Source organism: Oncorhynchus gorbuscha, linkage group LG06 (assembly GCF_021184085.1).
Source record: "Oncorhynchus gorbuscha isolate QuinsamMale2020 ecotype Even-year linkage group LG06, OgorEven_v1.0, whole genome shotgun sequence".
NCBI classification, from domain to species: domain Eukaryota; kingdom Metazoa; phylum Chordata; class Actinopteri; order Salmoniformes; family Salmonidae; genus Oncorhynchus; species Oncorhynchus gorbuscha.
Window position 1 is genome coordinate 81,460,079 of NC_060178.1, and position 14,316 is coordinate 81,474,394.

The 14,316-nt window shown below is 41.6% G+C and overlaps 1 protein-coding gene across 6 annotated transcripts in view; it reads left to right on the forward strand.

Annotated features, from left to right (window-relative positions):
• The first annotated feature begins 2,338 nt into the window (after positions 1-2,338).
• The window catches only part of LOC124038402 (collagen alpha-1(XXI) chain-like), a 67,123-nt gene continuing 55,145 nt past the window's right edge, over positions 2,339-14,316 (forward strand). For 3 of the 6 annotated variants that reach the window (XR_006839351.1, XM_046354248.1, XM_046354249.1), the window contains exons 1-3: positions 2,339-2,566; positions 8,150-8,280; positions 8,497-9,057. Coding sequence is in view for 4 of the 6 variants with exons in the window: in XM_046354248.1 (XP_046210204.1) it covers positions 8,181-8,280; positions 8,497-9,057 (661 nt within the window). In the remaining 2 variants the exon portion in view is untranslated. The remainder of the gene's footprint in view (positions 2,567-8,149; positions 8,281-8,496; positions 9,058-14,316) is intronic. The other 3 variants (XM_046354246.1, XM_046354247.1, XM_046354250.1) reach the window with 2 other exon arrangements.

A 14,316-nucleotide genomic window follows, 5' to 3' on the forward strand; every position in this document is an offset into this window, starting at 1 on the left:
AAACAATTCCATATGTTAGTTTAGTAGATATCGCCCTCTAAAGGCTTCGACTCAAGAGGGTTTTGAGGCTAAGTTCATTGTTAGAACCTTTGAGCCTTAAGATGCTTTTGGGAAACCAGGGCCAGAACACTCCTGTTGAAGAGCCTTCATTTCACATTTCGAAAATGTTAGAGCGACACGACTCCCAGGGATTTTCTAGTTTTCCAGGTGTTCCCGTTGATAAGTCATCCATCATGGCAGTGTAAACCACAGATTAAGCATTTGTCCAGTAGACTGGCAACAGGTGGGCCCTGTACCACCAGGGTACGCCGAGACACATGGTATCTCAGGTCTGATTCAGGAAGTCTCTGCTGCTTGACTTCAGAACAAGAACATGTCTAATGGATTTTGCAAAGAAACTCTCTGTGCTATATTGGAGTGCTCTGAGCAGCTGGAAGATGGTTGTATGTTATTTCAGGCAATTTAATGATGGGTTTGTGTTTGATGAGTATAACATCAATACTTGCTACACTTGCTTATGGTGCTTGTGAGTTTCCAGTGGTTTCCTTTAGGATGAGGGTGATGATGCCATCGCTATGGAGGTGATGGAGGCATATCATGTGGAGAAACAGAATCCTGTTCTACACGTCTCTCCATTCCATCAGAGCATGTCCAAGAGGGATATACAGCTGCAAATCTGAGGTGCACCATTTCAGCCTAACATTTACTGTAAGGAGAATTTCAATTGACATGTCATCATCTTGCCGATAAATGTAAGCTAATATTGACTCTCCAAAGTGTTGGGAAGAAATTAGTCTCAATAGTTTCCTGTTTATTAGACAAAGTAGTTAAAAAGTTTCATTGGGGCCCTTGAAGCTGTGAAGTCTTAAAAATGTAGCATGTCTGGTCAAGTTTGGGAATGCACCTACAACCTTCACGTTGTCATTTCAGTCACTTACACTCTACAGCCCAGACTATGTTGTTACGTTGAGCACCTACTACAAATGTATTAGCTCACTACAACGTTTTGACCAATCAGCTGGTGACCCTTACATGTGACAATAAATATTCTGTTGGATTATATTTTTTGGGCGATGTACTGTTAGTAGACCATTTCTATGAATTGACAACATTTTCCAGGGCACCACTCAATTTCCTGTTGACTTGACAACTAACTAAAGGTATGCTAGATACTTTATGTAAAATTCCGTCATCAACATTTCAACAAAACAGCCATGTTTCTGACATGATTGATCTCTCTATTAGCATGCTGTCTTCATGGGGTTATGTTAGACATTTATCTTTTACAGATGCCCCCTATCATGACACAATCATGTCAAAACAGTAAGCAGTATTTTATTACATCAGTTTTTAACTATTTAGCTCATATGTAACAGCGTGTATCAATAGCGTAAACACCTTTTTTCCTCGAAGAGATGCCGATCATATTTGAATTCATATATCCTCCTACAGCATCTGGACAGCATTTAATGTGCAGTTTATCTTAGTTATATTACACTTTATATTACACTGAGTCTTTGGTTCCCTTAGTAGGTCAGGTTGGGAAGTGATCTTGATGTGTACAATATGTGTATTTTTAGACTCATTAGATCTACATTCTGCAGGCCTAACATTGTGTCTTCTGGGCGGCACTGAGAGTATTACAGCCTCTACATGCATTCTGAAACTGGCACTGTTAATCATTGCAATACTTAGGTGCAGAAAGCCAAAACGGAGTCTCATTTGTTGATCAGGCCAGGATGGTGCAGTGTTATGAAACTCAAACTGATTTGATTAAACTAACGTCTACAACAACATTCTCAACTGATAACAGATTTGGCTGACATTTTTGATTAATTTCAGCTGTAAGGGTACTAGGAACGGTACCTTTTCACAGTCATTTTTTGCACCATTTTCTTTGCTCACTTGTAGAAGATGATCTCCTGCTGTCCACCTTGGTAAATCCCTTCCATGACCACATAATGGGGAGATGACAATGGAGAGATGACAATGGAGATATGGAGGCCCATTGGAAATTAGGCTACAAAGCAATGGAAAGGAACGCATGCAGCCTTATGTATAATACACCCTGGCTCCCAGAACCCTCCAGACTCCATGTTTCTACCCTCACCCACCGTACACAATCCAAACCCTTAGCGGCTTGGAAGCATGCTGTACTTGTTACTACTATTTTCCCCTGGCACTGACAGAACGGGGCTGTCTGTCAATATTTCTTATCTGCCTCTCTTTAAGCCTGGATAATCGAGAGTGGCTGTTGGCCAGTTAAAAAGTCGGAAAGGACAGAGAGAGAGGGGAGGAACAAATGAGAGAGAGAGAAAGAGAGAGGGGAGAGAGGCAAAGCAAGTGAAAGGGAGAGAGGAAAAGAGAGAGCGATAGAGAGAGATGGAAAGTGGATGGAGAGGGGAGGCTTTCACTCATAGGAGGAACATTTGGTGCAGTGCTGAAACTTCTTCCCCAAACCCAGCTTCTTCTTCTGCCTAGAGATCGCCACGGCTATGGCCACTGGACACCTATGAGAAGGCGACCGCACACACTGACAAGAGGACTCTGTCTCCACTAACCTCTGGTAACTTTTTTTTTTGGGGGGGGGTCTTTTGCCATTTTGTGAAAACTACATTTTGTACACTTGTTGAATTTGGGTCTCAAAGGGACTTTGATGACAATACGTGTATCTACGGTATGCTAATGAATGTTTCACGTTGAAATGATTAAATTAATAGTTTCTTGTTTGAAAATGGTTTATTATGAAATTGCTTAATGCAATGTAAGGCAATTAACACCTGTTGGAGTACCTCATTGCATCCTTTTTGGATAAATCATTAGTATGGACTTTTAGTACAATTTCAAATCGTTGACATGCAATTTGTTTCGGTGTGTTGTAGTGTGTTGTAGCTTTCACTGAAGCTTTGTGCTTATCAATGTCTCAATAGATGTGATAATCTACTAGTGTGTAGATTCCTATGATCTGAGCTGCTGCAGTGGCAGACAGCAGGTAGCAAACTAAAGACATTAAGAGGAGTTATCAGTCCCTTGTATGTCCCACTGTCATATGCAAAGAATTAATGGAATTATTCAACTGAGCTTTGCTGGGAGCTCAACTGACTCTGCTGGGCCCTCGTCTGAGTCTCCTTGTAAACCGACAAAAAAGGTTTTGGGAAAAAAATCCATAGAGGTACCAAGACCAGGGGCTTGCATTTATTATTTTCATGAGTTTCTGCAGTTGTGACATATGTGAACAAAACAAAAGCTAGGCAATCCCAAAAGTAAACCCCTGTAGATCATTCTAAAATAGGAAGATGTTGACAGTGAAATACCCCTCCCAGGCTCCAAGTGGTTCAGTCCACTGTGATGATAAGGGTTCATGGTTGTCATTACTTTATTTGATTTTTGAGTTGATATAATGTTTTGGCTTTTCCCTCATTGCCTGAGGAACTTGGCAGTAATACATTTCCACCTTATTTTGGCAAAGTAGTACATACTGAACAGCAGATGTTGATTTTGGGATGGAATAACTTTTTATTGCATTATTTTAAGCAATTAAGTTTAAAATGCAAATGTTAAAGACAGTCATTTAAGACTGCAGGTTAAAGTGCCTTCGGAAAGTATTCAGACCCCTTGACTTTTCCCACATTCTTTTAGGTTACAGCCTTATTCTTAAATGGATTAAATAGTTTCCCCTCATCAATCTACACACAATACCACATAATGACAAAGCAAAAACAGGTTTTTATTAAATTAATACAAATTAAAACATGAAATATCACATTTATATGAGTATTCAGACCTTTTACTCAGAACATGTTTCAAGCAGACCACCATAGTCCCTGTGCCCAAGAACACGAAGGCAACCTGCCTAAATGACTACAGACCCATAGCACTCACGTCCGTAGCCATGAAGTGCTTTGAAAGGCCAGGTAATGGCTCACATCAACACCACTATCCCAGAAACCCTAAACCCACTCCAATTTGCATAACGCCCAAACAGATCCACAGATGATGCAATCTCTATTGCACTCCACACTGCCCTTTCCCACATGGACAAAAGGAACACCTATGTGAGAATGCTATTCATTGACGACAGCTCAGTGTTGAACACCATAGTACCATCAAAGCTCATCACTAAGCTAAGGATCCTGGGACTAAACACATCCCTCTGCAACTGGATCCTGGACTTCCTGACGGGCCGCCCCCAGGTGGTGAGGGTAGGTAGCAACACATCTGCCACGCTGATCCTCAACACTGGAGCCCCCCAGGGGTGCGTGCCCGGTCCGCTCCTGTACTCCCTGTTCACCCACGAATGCATGGCCAGGCACGACTCCAACACCATCATTAAACTTGCAGACAACACAACAGTGGTAGGCCTGATCACCGACAACGATGAGACAGCCTATAGGGAGGAAGTCAGAGACCTGGCCGGGTGGTGCCAGAATAACAACCTATCCCTCAATGTAACCAAGACTAAGGAGATTATTGTGGACTACAGGAAAAGGAGGACCGAGCATGCCCTCATTCTCATCGACAGGGCTGTAGTGGAGCAGGTTGAGAGCTTCAAGTTCCTTGTGGTCCACATCAACAACAAACTAGAATGGTCCAAACACACCAAGACAGTCGTGAAGAGGGCACAACAAAGCCTATTCCCCCTCAGGAAACTAAAAAGATTTGGCATGGGTCCTGAGATCCTCAAAAGGTTCTACAGCTGCAACATCGAGAGCATCCTGACTGGTTGCATCACTGCCTGGTATGGCAATTGCTCAGCCTCTGACCGCAAGGCACTACAGAGGGTAGTGCGTATGGCCCAGTACATCACTGGGGCTAAGCTGCCTGCCATCCAGGACCTCTACACCAGGCGGTGTCAGAGGAAGGCCCTAAAAATTATGTCGGAGGGTGAACCTTCACCCCAGTCTGAGGTCCTGAGAACTCTGGAGCAGATTTTCTTCAAGGATCTCTCTGTACTTTGCTCCGTTCATCTTTGCCTCAATCCTGACCAGTCTCCCAATCTCTGCCACTGAAAGGCATCCCTACATCATGATGCTGACACCACCATGCTTCACCGTAGGGATGGTGCCAGGTGTCCTCCAGACATGACACTTGGCATTCAAGACAAATAGTTCAATCTTGGTTTCATCAGACCAGAGAATCTGGTTTCTCATGGGCTGATAGTCTTTAGGCACCTTTTGGCAAACTCCAAGCAGGCTGTCATGTGCCATTTACTGATGAGTAGCTTCCATCTGGTCACTCTACCATAAAGGCCTGATTGGTGGAGTGCTGCAGAGATGGTTATCCTTCTGGAAGGTTCTCCTATCTCCACAGAGGAACTCTAGAGCTCCGTCAGAATGACCATCGGGTTTTTGGTCACCTCCCTGACCAAGACCCTTCTCCCCCGATTGCTCAGTTTGTAGGAAGAGTCTCGGTGGTTCCAAGCTTCTTCCAATTAAGATTGATGGAGGCCATTGTGTTCTTGGGGAATCTTAAATGCTGCAGAAATGTTTTGGTACTGTTCCCCAGATCTGTGCCCCGAAACTTTCCTGTCTTGGAGCTCTACAGACAATTCCATCGACCTCATGGCTTGGTTTCTTCTCTGACATGCACTGTCAACTGTGGGACCTTATATAAACAGTTGTGTGCCTTTCCAAATCATGTTCAATCAATTGAATTTACCACAGGTGAATCTCCCCAAATGCAGGTGTGCCAAGCGTGTAGCATCATACCCAAGAATACTCAAGGCTGTAATCGCTGCCAAAGGTGCTTCAACAAAGTACTGAGTAAAGGTTCTGAATACGTATGTATTTCAGTTTTTTATTTTTAATAAATTAGCAAACATTTCTTAAAACCTGTTTTTGCTTTGTATTGTGTGTAGATTGATGAGCATTTAAAAAAAATCAATTTTAGAATAAGGCTGAAACCTAACAAAATGTGAAAAAAGTCAAAGGGTCTGAATACTTCCCGAAGCCACTGTATACCTACAGTCTTAAATGACTGTGTTTAATATGTCAACCTTTGCATTTTATACAGTGCCTTCAGAATGTATTCAGACCATTTGACTTATATGGGGGATTGGAAATTATGCTGGCAATTACATTGATGGAAGCTACAATCTATCTGCAATATTAAAGCATTTTAAGTTTAAAAAAGGCTGCAGGTGCTAACCTTGAAATAGCCATTTAGTGCACCTACAGTAGTGAAAACCATTCATAAACTTTTATCCTTAACAACAGCTCTATGATGTAGAAGAAAATAGCAATCAAAGACTGTGGGTAAGAACCAGATCGAGGAACCAGAAAATCTGTATTGTGTTTTTAGTCTAGTTAACTCTTCTGGTAGCACCTTTTCTGGAAAAGTAGGAGGAATCAGCTGTTCAACATGAGCTTCCCGACTCCCTTGTCCAGCTGGATGCAACCCACCAGGCATTACATAAATATTGTACTCAGTATTACTGCAAACTAGATGAATAACTCAGACTCTAAATCCCTCAAGGAATTGGGAGTCATGTTTTGGGTTCAAGTTTTAGGAAATATGTCTGGCAGAAGAATCTTTATGTTGGTTATGTTGTCTTTTTCTAGGGGGGGGGGTTATAATAACTGCACACCAGTCATTATTCCTGCCATTCTGTCATCTTGACCAAGGTGGAGAGCTATAAAGTGCCCCAATAACATCAGAGGTCAATGAGTGGGTCATAGAAGGGAAAAAAGCCATATGGTGAATGCGCGCTTGGTTGGGTTGTGTATCGGAGGACGCATGACATTCAACCTTCGCCTCTCCCGAGCCCATATGGGAGTTGTAGCGATGAGACAAGATAGTAGCTACTAACAATTCGATACCATGGAATTGGGGAGAAAAAGGGGGTAAAATTCAACAATAAATAAATAAAACAAATATAAAAAATAAAATGGGTAATTTTAGAGAATTTTCTGGCATGTATTCCCGGGTGGTGCATACTCCAACAAGCGCTAATGTATAGTAGCATATTAACTTTGGCATCCAATCAGGTCTCTTTATCTCTTGGACAATGGTTGCCATCCATTTGTCATGACTACATGTGTTTGGTCACTATCCAGAGCAGGAATTTCACTGTCTGACACAGTAAATGAATTCCATGTGGTTTCGGCAGAAATTTAGAATTATCCAGATCGGAGGGAAGTCGATAGAGGGAAAAGCCATGCTGACTGGCTCATGTCACAGTGTTGCTTTCCAGCGACTTCCCCCGGTGCTCAGGACGGGTTGGGGGGAAAGGGCCGGAACAAAATGGCCGGCTCTACCGTGGCAGCTTGGCCCCTCACTAAGCTGTGCCTCAAATCCTGGGTCAGAGAGTGGAAAAACCCAGTCATGTTATGGCTGTGACAACAAACAGACAGCACAGTTACATATGGTGGACGAGGGTTAGATCTCGGTCATTGCAGAATTGACCTATCCAAGTCTAGTCATTGTCTCAGGAAAACCCACTGCTTTAGGTTAATTGGTTGGAATGACTGAGCATACCAAAGTCCATACCTACCTTCCTTCCACAAATCACAAATGCTTTCTATGGAGCATACTGTACAATATCTGTTCCTCAGTGGAGGCTGCTGAGGGGGGGAAGGCTCATAATAATGGCTGGGACGGAGTGAATGGAATGGCATCAAACACATGGAAACCATGTGTTTGATACCGTTCCACCTATTCCACTCCAGCCATTACCGCGAGCCTGTCCTCCTCAAATAATGTGCCACCAACCTCCTGTGCAGTTCCTCATTCATAGCTGCTTCATGTATATCTGCAGTTTCTTACTTTCACTTGCTGGAAACTGCAATGAAATACACAGTTTCCTAAAGCAGCCAGAGAGAAACAAAGAAGTATGGCTAAAAGTATTCTGAGTACTCACAGAGAGAGAGAGAGAGACTTCAGAATGTTCTTCCATGTTTCATTGTCACTAACACAGACTTATTTTCCATTGTAAGTTGCTTTATCTTGTTTACAACAAATGCAATATACTGACCCTCCATTGTTTGTCACAGTTGTCTACTTTAAATATTTAAGATATGCATTGCATGGAATTCAAGTAAGAACAGTGACGAGTAAGAAAAACAGTCTGCAGTTCATTGATTTGTTAACTGATAGGAATAATTGGAATGACAATCTCAGCTATGCATGTGTTGTTTCCCTTTCCCTATAGGTGCACATTTGGAGTTTGGTACTTCAGTATCATGCGGTACAAAACCAGATCCATGCATTGTGTCTTGCCGTGTCTGTGCTTCATGCTCCTTCACTTGTCTTGTGCAGCACAAGATGAGGACATGAGATTCAGTAAGAGTGCTTCTGTCTTCATCGTTATATGTGACACATTTCCATTGCATGGTGTCCATTATCGCTCACTGTTACTATAAATGCAGAATGGATGTTCAGGAAAGCTTTCTATGGACTGTATTGGTAAAGGCCATTCCTTTATAAGAAGTGAATACTCTTCATTCATCTTTTTTCAAGGCTGTGTAAAACCACTCATCTTTATCATCTCTCTTACAGGTTGTAAAACTGTTGCAAGCGATTTGGTCTTTATCCTAGACGGCTCATGGAGTGTAGCTGATGTGAACTTTGAAATAGTCAAGCGATGGCTCGTCAACATCACCACAAGCTTTAACATCGGCCAGAAGTTCACCCAGGTCGGTGTGGTCCAATACAGTGATGATCCAATCATAAATATCCCGTTAGGGAAGCACCTTCGTAGCAAGGATCTCATCAGAGCCATGGAATCCATCGACTACATGGGGGGAAACACAAGAACTGGGACGGCCATACAGTTCGCTAGCGACAAACTATTTAACCTGTCTGAACGAGGCCCTAAGGGTGTTGCTAGAATCGCTGTGGTCCTAACAGACGGAAAGTCACAAGATGAGGTGAAAGCAGCAGCAGAGGAAGCCAGGAGAAGAGGAATAATAATATTTGCCATTGGTGTGGGATCTGAGACGGAAGAGGAGGAGTTGAACGCTATTGGAAACAAGCCCTCCTCCACCTATGTGTTTTATGTCGATGACTATAAAGCTATTTCCAAGATCCGTGAGACCATAAGGCAGAAGTTGTGTGAAGGTAGGCATTTTCTAATGAAGAAATGGGGATTCTCATGAGCCCCATCCTTCAGCTTTATAACAAACCAAGTGGTGGGGCTGACATTTCTGTTGTTCAAAATTAAGGTGTGGTTCTCTAAAAACCCTTTGGTTGATTTAACATGTTTTCACATTGCTAAACATTCAAGCTCTTAAGAAACAGGAAATGTCTTGAAATGTAATGTTTTCTCAAGATCTAATGATTGTGAATCTAATGTTTTCTGAAGTTGTTGACTGCGTTGGATGACAAGCCAAACTGTGTCAAGAGAGTCATGTCAACATGATGTCACTGCTTCAGGGTGAAGGTTAGGGAAGCAATTGCTAGAACACCAGGTTAAACTTTTATTGACCTATACCTAATCTTTGTAAAACTGAAAGGGGTACAGTATGTGCATGGCTTTTGGCACTTGGTGTCATGGTAGTCGATATAACAAGAATGTTGAAAATACTTCTAAAAAATAAGAGTTTTATCAAGAACAACACCCAGAACAAAACAGTACCTTTTTGAAAGGTTGTATCCACATTCAAACAATAAAAAGTATGATCCCTTGTAAATGAATAGCCTACTGGGACTAGAAGGTAATCTTCCATTAAGAACAATTGTGGGACTTGCTTTATCTCTTTGAAAGTATTTTTGTGGTAGTGGAAGAAGTGTTCTATGTTTAGACTTAAATTCAGAGAAGTAGACTAAGATTCTGTCTAACTTGTTGGGAAAGTAGTTAACTGTCACGTTGTATAATGATCAGAGACATGTGCAGGAATACGTAATAGGGGGCCTTTATTACTCCCTCCAAAAATACATGTCATGAAAAATGCACGGGGATGAATCCCAAAACAAACACGTATATAAAATACACAGGCATGTAACCCAAACAAAAGAGTGAGGTTTAAACCTCTAATAACTACACAGGACAAGACCAGTAAAAACACTACACGAGACCCAAAATAACAAGTGCACAATACACATACCACATACCAACTTCCGTGGTATGTCTTCAATGGTAAAAACAATAACACATACAGTGCCAGTGAACATTTTGGACACACCTACTCATTCAAGAGTTTTTATTAATTTTTTACTATTTTCTACATTGTTGAATAATAGTTAAGACATCACAGCTATGAAATGACACATTTGAAATCATGTAGTAACCAAAAAAGTGTTAAACAAATTAAAATTAATTTTATATTTTACATTCTTCAAAGTAGTCACCCTTTGCCTTGATAAAAGCCTTTCACATTCTTAGCCTTCTCTCAACCAGCTTCACCTGGAATGCTTTTCCAACAGTTTTGAAGGAGTTCCCACATATGCTGAGCACTTGTTGGCTGCTTTTCCTTCACTCTGCGGGACCCATGCCAAATCTTTTTAGTTTCCTGAGGGGGAATAGGCTTTGTCGTGCCCTCTTCACGACTGTCTTGGTGTGTTTGGACCATTCTAGTTTCTTGTTGATGTGGTCTCCAAGGAACTTGAAGCTCTCAACCTGCTCCAGTACAGCCCCGTCGATGAGAATGGGGGCGTGCTCGGTCCTCCTTTTCCTGTCGTCCACAATATCCTCCTTAGTCTTGGTTACGTTGAGGGATAGGTTATTATTCTGGCACCACCCGGCCAGGTCTCTGACTTCCTCCCTATAGGCTGTATCGTCATTGTCGGTGATCAGGCCTACCACTGTGTGTCGTCTGAAAACTTAATGATGGTGTTGGAGTCATGCCTGGCCATGTAGTCGTGGGTGAACAGGGGGTTCAGGAGGGGACTGAGCACGCACACCTGGGGGGCTCCAGTGTTGAGGATCAGCATGGCAGATGTGTTGCTACCTACCCTCCACACCTGGGGGCGGCCCGTCAGGAAGTCCAGTATCCAGTTGCAGAGGGAGGTGTTTAGTCCCAGGATCCTTAGCTTAGTGATGAGCTCTGAGGATACTATGGTGTTGAATGCTGAGCTCAGCAAGGCACCCCCACACGATTATACCTCCTCCTCCATGCTTCATGGTGGGAACCACATGTGCAGAGATCATCCGTTCAACTACTCTGCGTCTTACAAAGACACAGCGATTGGAACCAAAAATCGCAAATTTAGACTCATCAGACCAAAGGACAGATTTCCTCTGGTAGAATGTCCATTGCTCGTGTTTCTTGGCCCAAGCAAGTCTCTTATTCCTATTGGTGTCCTTTAGTAGTGGTTTCTTTGCAGCAATTCAATCCTGAAGGCCTGATTCACACAATCTCCTCTGAACAGTTGATGTTGAGATGTGTCTGTTACTTGAACTGTGAAGCATGTATTTGGGCTGCAATCTCTGAGGATGGTAAGTCTAATGAACTTATCCTCTGCAGAAGAGGTAACTCTGGGTCTTCCTTTCCTGTGGCGGTCCTCATGAGAGCTAGTTTCATCATAGCACTTGAAGAAACTTTAAAAGTTCCTGAAATTTTCCCGGATTGACTGACCTTCATGTCTTAAAGTAAGGATGGACTGTCATTTCTCTTTGCTTATTTGAGCTGTTCTTGCCATAATATGGACTTGGTCTTTTACCAAATAGGGCTATCTTCTGTATACCACCCCTATCTTGTCATAACACAATTGATTGGCTCAAATGCACTAGGAAGGAAAAAAATTATACAAATTAACTTTAAAGAAGGCACACCAGTTAATTGAAATGTATTCCAGGTGACTACCTCATGAAGCTGGTCGAGAGAATGCCAAGAGTGTGCAAAGCTGTCATTAAGGCAAAGTGTGGCTACGTTGAAGAATCTAAAATCTAAAATATTATTGAAAATATTTTAATTAATTAATTAAATTTGTTTAACACTTTTTTACTTACTACTTGATTCCATATGTGTTATATCACAGTTTTGATGTCTTCACTATTATTCTAAAAAACCTTGAATGAGTAGGTGTGTCCAAACTTTTGACAAGGACTATATAATTATTAAAAGGCAAGACAAACTTTGAAACAACCATAAATGCATTAATTTATATTGACATCCTAGAAAGTGACACTATTCATTGCGCTTTTCCCTAACCTATCATTTGAAATGTATGTAAGTTCTGTGGCAGTTAATTCAACAGTGGGAAGTTAGCTTCATGAAATTAGTTGATGACTTGTAGGGAAGGCCTGTTTGCTCAAAGACCTCTCCATCACAGTTGACAATTCCACGGTTTCCCCCTCCTAGAGTGCAAAGAACCTTGGCCTGACCCTGGACAATACTCTGTTGTATTCTACAAACATCAAGGCAGTGACTCATCCAGGCACTTGTCATCTCCCATCTGCACTACTGCAACTTGCTGTTGGCTGGGCTCCCCGCTTGTGCCATCAAACCCTTGTAACTTATAAAGAATGCTGGAACCCGCCTGGTGTTCAACCTTCCCAAGTTCTCCCATGTGACCCTGTTCCTCTGCACATTCCACTGTCTTCCAGTCGAAGCTCGCATCCACTACAAGACTATGGTACTTGCCTACGGAGCAGCAAGATGAACTGCCCCTCCCTACCTTCAGGCTACGCTCAAAACCTACACCCCAACCCGAACACTCCGTTCTGCCACCTCTGGACTCTTGGCCCTACCACCCCTACAGGAGGGCAGCTACCCCCTTTTTAAAAATGTTTTTTAATATAAAATGCCTTTCGTGAACTAACACTCACACTTTACTTTTTCCCCCCTTACTAGCTCTGACTTTGCTGATAGCTACGTTATTGAGGGAAAATGTACTTACTATGACTGTGATATGTGGTTGTCCCACCTAGCTATCTAAGATGAATGGACTACTGTAAGTTGCTCTGGAAAAGAGCATCTGCTAAATGACTAAAATGTAAATGTAAAATGTTGATGTGGTTACTAAAACAGTAGTACCTATTGATTGGTAGAATATAAGTCTTTTCTGATTCGAATAGCAGAGAAGTAAACTAAGATTGCATACCATGTAAGTTTTTGTCCAACTTGTTGAAAGATGTGTCAAAATGTCAGTTGTTTGTATAGGTTGACAGAAATGCAGTTGATGTGGTTACTAAAACATTTGTAACATTTGATTGGAAGAAGATATTTCTGTTCTGATTCCAAATTTGAAAAGCAGAGACATTTACTAAGATGTTATACATTCTATGTCTAACTTGTTGGGAAAGTGGTCAAAGTAGCTGATTTGTGTCAAAAGTTGTATTTATGGGTTGCACCTCTGTCACTCGGTTGCGTCGTTGCCACTGTCAGTGATCTACAGATGCTGCAGCATATTTATGTCCGGCTGATGGGTAATGCTCAGTCTTTCTGAACGGGTTCTAATGACTGTTTCCTCAAAAGTACACTATAGTGGCCTGGAAATACGATGACTTTGCTAAAGTAGACAAATAATTAGTAGAAAAAAACTTTGCAGCCATTATGATGTCGTCAAGTTTTCTTTAGAGAAATGGCAATGTTGCCATGAGCTAGCAAAGTTAGTCAGAAATAGCTATCAATGCTAATGTTAGCTAGCAAAAATTCTGGTGCTCTCCCCTCAGTCTTAGTGAGGTAGCTAAAGTTTTACTGCATCTAAAGTCAATCTGGTGACATCGCAATGATGACAACAGCTTATCCTACTAATTACTTGCCTCCTTTTGAAATGTCATTGTGTTCCTAAGCCACGGTTATGCAATTTAGACAAAATCTTCATCAGCACTGACACTACATTGAGTAGAATGCTCAGCTGGGCATCAGTCCCAAAACAGACATTCAAAACAATATTGTGCTGAAACGTGCAACTCGTGAATTGTTTACTTGGCATAGGTCAAGGGAGTTTTTAAGAATGGAACCTTTAGAATGCTGACAAAATCTTATTTTAAGTGGATGAGGACAAACACGTTGTATAGTTTAAAATTATAGATGTTATCTAAAAATTGTATGATAGCGTAATATTCCAGACAGTCTACACATTTGAATGTTTGGATGGCGTTTTAGCTTAAATGATATAGAGGAGTAGCGTTCTAAATATATATATTTAAAGTGGGCACTTTTGCTTTCGCAAGTCCTATTAATAATTAAGATGTGTGTTTAGGGTCTGGGTGTCATGGTCAAATTCTGTCTGTTTTTTTCCAATGAGAGGGATGTTCTTTAGCCAGACTGCATATTTGCAAAATGTCCAGTGTCCCATGCCAATGTATTTTATTACAGATTTTAATACTTCGGCGTCCAGGCCAAATGAAATAAATTATTGTGTTCCATGGATTCACTCTAAATGAACATACAGCCCAACCTGAGCAAAGAATGGTGGCGCTTCTATGAAAAT